The sequence below is a fragment of the Chrysochloris asiatica genome, unplaced genomic scaffold (genome assembly GCF_000296735.1).
Source record: "Chrysochloris asiatica unplaced genomic scaffold, ChrAsi1.0 scaffold00194, whole genome shotgun sequence".
Lineage (NCBI taxonomy): Eukaryota > Metazoa > Chordata > Mammalia > Afrosoricida > Chrysochloridae > Chrysochloris > Chrysochloris asiatica.
Window position 1 is genome coordinate 4,474,368 of NW_006408712.1, and position 4,684 is coordinate 4,479,051.

Sequence of the window (4,684 nt, forward strand, 5' to 3'; positions counted from 1 at the left end):
TTGGAAGAAGTACAGTCAGAATGTTCCTTAGAAGCTAGGATGGTGAGACTTTGAGTCCCGTAGTCTGGGCATGTTTTCAGGAAGGACAAGTACCTGGAGAAGGACATCATACTTGGTAAAGTGGCGGGTCAGTTTGGAATGACCAAACATTCCACCAGTTTGGAATGACACAGTGGCAGCAATAATGAACTCAATTATAACAACTGTGAGGATGGCACAGGACTGGGCAATATTTTTTCCGTTGTGCACAGGGACTGCATTGAGTGGGACTGGCTCAACAGCATCTAGCATTAACAACAAAGCACAATACTGTTATGTACTATGTACTCAATTACAATGGGTAGAACGTATACTGATATTTCTTCATAAATACCTTTAAAATGTTTACACTGAGGCATATTAATACCTGAATACTGTATGAGTATATTTATAAAGGGAGATAAATTCTTCCTTCTAAAATCAGATTTGCTACTTGACTTCTCTGCCAAGCTCTTTCATTCTTATTTTAATCATTTGTTGTTGCTGTTGTTAAGTGCCGTCGAGTTGGTTCCGACCCATAGCGACCCTATATAGGTTTCCAAGAACAGTTGGTGAGCTTGAGCCACCGACAGTGTAGTTCAAATGACTTTGCAGTCCGACGCATTAATCCACAGCACCACACAAGGACTCCAGTTTAATCATTTAGTCAATAAATGTCCAGTGAAGTTTGTTTATACAGAATTCTATATTATACAATGTAAACCAAGTATGGAACTACTACTATTGCAAATCCAGTTCTTTTCCATCAATAAGCACTCTCACATGCCCTCCAGTGCTAAAAATGTTTACTGTTTTCTTGTCCCTATAATCCAAGTTCAAAATTTTGGTGCTATCTTTAAAACCGGATATAGAGCACTGAAACATGTCATGAAATGTTAAGTCCTGGTGTGGTAAATGTAGAATAAACACTGGGCTGCTAAGCACAAGGTTGGCAGTTCAAACCCACCATCTGCTCTTCCGAAATCCTATGAGTTGGAGCTGAATAGACAGCACTTAACAACAATTAAAATTTTTTCTTTTCCTATTTGAGTAAGGGTTTAAATATGTAGTTTAGATGTAGTTCAGTAGAAAAACTATATTCTAAGACTCCTATAGTATGATATTCCATATACTTCATCAATGTAGCAATTTAAAATAAGGCTCATAACGTAAAGGAAAAAATAAATGATCTCCATACTGATGATATGTAAGCATAAAAACTTGACATTTGCTGCCACCTTGTGACTGAATAAATACTTTGTCGTCATTTCTATTGACTAAGAAAAAAAAATGGATTGTTCCCAAGAAATCAAGCATAAAAGGCAGATTATAGCTCTATGTAAAGATAGTAGTTTCTATTTACAAGAAAAGCAGAGTAGGAGAAAATTATCTATCTGAAACAAAGCATAATACATTGTCTTATACAAATGAATACAAAATAGTTGCACAACTTACCCACTGTATCTCCCTCTTACTAATACTGCTAAGTGTTGTCAGGTTGATTCCGGTTCAGAGTGACCCTGTATAAGGTATCTGTGCAGGGGCTGTTGGGTTTGACCCACTGACCTTGTGGTTAGTAGTCCAGTGCTTCTCCTACAGCACCACACCAAGACTCCTCTTAATTACACCTACATTTTGTCGGGAGGAGTACTGGTATGGTGATGTGGGATAAAACACTGGACAAGGAGAGTGGTTCAAACTTACCAGCTGCTCCATATATACAAGTCAAAATCGACTTGACAACACCTAACAACCATTTTTGTAGTGAATCCTAGTGTGGTGCTGTAGCATAAGTATTGGACTGCTAACTACAAGGCTAGCAGTTCAAATCTACCAGCTGTTCCACGGAAACCATATACAGGGTCACTATGAGTCGGAACTGATTCAACAACACTTAACAATAACATTAGTAAGAGAGGGATATAGTGGATTATTTGTGTGCAAGATTTTGTAATCATGTGAATATGACACTGTATTATGCTTTGAAACATTCATATAATTTTCTTGGAAGCTCTCTGCAGGGTTGCTGTGAGTTGGAACCCATCCAAGGCACTTAACAACGTTTTTGTAGGCCTTCCTTCTTTGCTAGGTTGATGGGATTGTTGTTGTTGTTGTTAAGTGATAGTATGTTGTTGTTGTTGTTAGGTGCCATAGAGTCAGTAATGACTCATAGCAACCCTATGCACAACAGAATGAAACACTGCCCGATCCTGGGCCAACCTCACATTTGTTGCCACACTTGAGCCCACTGATGCTGCCACTTTGCCAGTCCATTTCGCTGGGGGTCTTCTCTTTTTCTCTGACCCTCCACCTTACCAAACATGATATCCTTCTCCAGTGACTGGTCCCTCCTGACAATATGTCCAAAGTATGAGAGACAAAGTATGGCCATCCTGGCCTCCAAGGATCACTCTGGCTGCACTTCTCCCAACACAGATCTGTTGTTTCTTTTGGCAGCCCACGGCACTTTCAATATTCTCCTCCAACACCATAACTCAAAAGCATCAATTCTTCTACGGTCGTCTATGGTAAGTGACAGTATAGACGTAAATTAAAGTCCATTCCTCAAGTTTTTATTTTGGCTGCCACAAGGTTAGGTTTCATAAAACAATTAAAATAAAAAGATCCTGACTATTGAGCTATGTCCTAGTCTGTGATGAGTTAAATGTACAGGTTTAAGAACACTGGGTTTTAGATCTTTCCTTAGCTTAGCCTTTGAGTGCTGTAGCAGACTGGGTCTTACATCTTTTTATATCCAGAAGCTAATAGTAGCTGGCACTTAACAAGGCACTCAGTGAATGTTCACCAAATATATGGATGCTGCCAAAAAGAATATTTACTGGATTCACTTGCATAGCGACAAGTACTTACTTCACAGACTCTCTATTGTCTACTACACTCAGTTCCATGAAGACAAGTGAATGCTTTTGAGTATTGCTGAGACTGTTAGTTCACTCAATTAACCTTGGAGAAACAATCATAATCACCCAAAATTTTATGTGGATTTCTAGATCTTTAGATTATAGAACTAGTCTAAAGGTTTAGAAATAGCTACATCTCAGAATCAGGAAAATTATTATACAGACCTTTCAATTTTATTGCCACATCAATATATGATTGCAGGAATGCCATGGATACTGCTTCCCCTACATTAAAACAAAGTTTAAAAATCAGCAAATATTATCATGTGCATGTCTCTAAAGCATTCAAATCTAATAAATAAATATTCTAGCACATAGCACTCAACATTTGTCCAAATACTTGAGTTCCAAATGAAACTAACTTTCTGCATTCATACTGTAAAAACTATAGTTTAACAACTATTATTTGACAATAAAAGAAATATGTTGTTGTTAGCTGCCACTGAGCTGACTCATGGTGACGCTTTGCACAACAGAATGAAACATGGCCCAATCTTAAACATGCCATGATCAGCTACAAATCAGACATATTTGCAACATGACATGTGTTGATCCATAGTGTTTTTCTTCTTTGGCTGATTTTTGGAAGTAGATTGCCAAGTTTTAATTCCTAGTCCATGGTAGTATACAAGTGCCACTGAAACCTGTCCAGCATCACAGTAATATGCAAGCCTCCAACGCCATGCACTTCCTGGGAATCAAACCTACATCTGTCTTCCACATGGAAGATCAGAATTTTACCACTGAAACACCAATGCCTCACAAAGAGCAACGTACTCTCAATTAACTTACTATAACTGCTAATATATTAAAATCATTTGCCTAAATCACAGTAATTTTTATAAATTATTAACCAAACATCTAATTAATTATTAACCTTCAGTTTTTAAATCAGATATAATCAGTTTTACAACCCCAGATCAATTAGAAGCAAATGCTTCAAACTGTTCAGTTTACCTGGAACATGTGAGTGAAAGCTGTAATTTTACAACATGAACATGCAAAATTACAGAATGCAAAAATAAAATCTATCTACTTTTAATGTTCTAGATGACTCCTGGTATGGCACTGTAGGAAAAGCACTGAACTTCAAGGTTGGTTTGAAGCACAAGGTCAGCGGTTCAAACTCACCAGCCGCTCCTCAAAAACCCTATACAAGGTCACTGTGAGTTGGAACCGACTCGATGGCACTTAACAAGAAGTTTAAATGTTGTAGTGGTTATTATGGTGGTGGTGGTTATGTGCCGTGGAGTCGGTTCTGATTCATAGTGACCCTGCACAGGGTCTCCGAGGCTGTAAATCTTTACAGGAGCAGAAAGCCTCATCTTTCTCCTGTGGAACAGCTGGAAGTTTCGAACTACTGACCATGAGATTAGCAGCCTGATTCATAACCACTAAGCTGCCAGAGCTCCTAGTGGTTATTATCATCACCTATAAATGCTCATACTCACAACCAGCATAGAAGAGAACTACGATGTCAGAAGTCATTACTGTTGTGTTAAATGTCTCTTCTGTTAGTTCCACTGTGAGTTCCAAAGGCAATTGTCTCTTCCTGTCTCTATAAACCGTTTCAGCCACTTCATCATCTTGAGTATCTAAAATGTTTGAAAATAAATCAATTTAAATATAAAAATATATTTCAGAATATTTAACTTTCCTCACATGCAAATACATCATAATTTAGTACTTTATAAAGACTTTGGACCAAAAACCAGAAGAGTTGTGGGATGACATCAAGAACATCA

The 4,684-nt window shown here is 37.9% G+C and overlaps 1 protein-coding gene across 1 annotated transcript in view; it reads right to left on the bottom strand.

Moving 5' to 3' along the window:
* TXNDC16 (thioredoxin domain containing 16) overlaps nt 1-4,684 on the bottom strand; it is a 208,130-nt gene that overhangs the window by 89,072 nt on the left and 114,374 nt on the right. Inside the window, 2 exon segments of the mRNA XM_006872371.1 lie at nt 3,105-3,164; nt 4,391-4,534. Of these exon segments, the coding sequence (XP_006872433.1) occupies nt 3,105-3,164; nt 4,391-4,534 (204 nt within the window).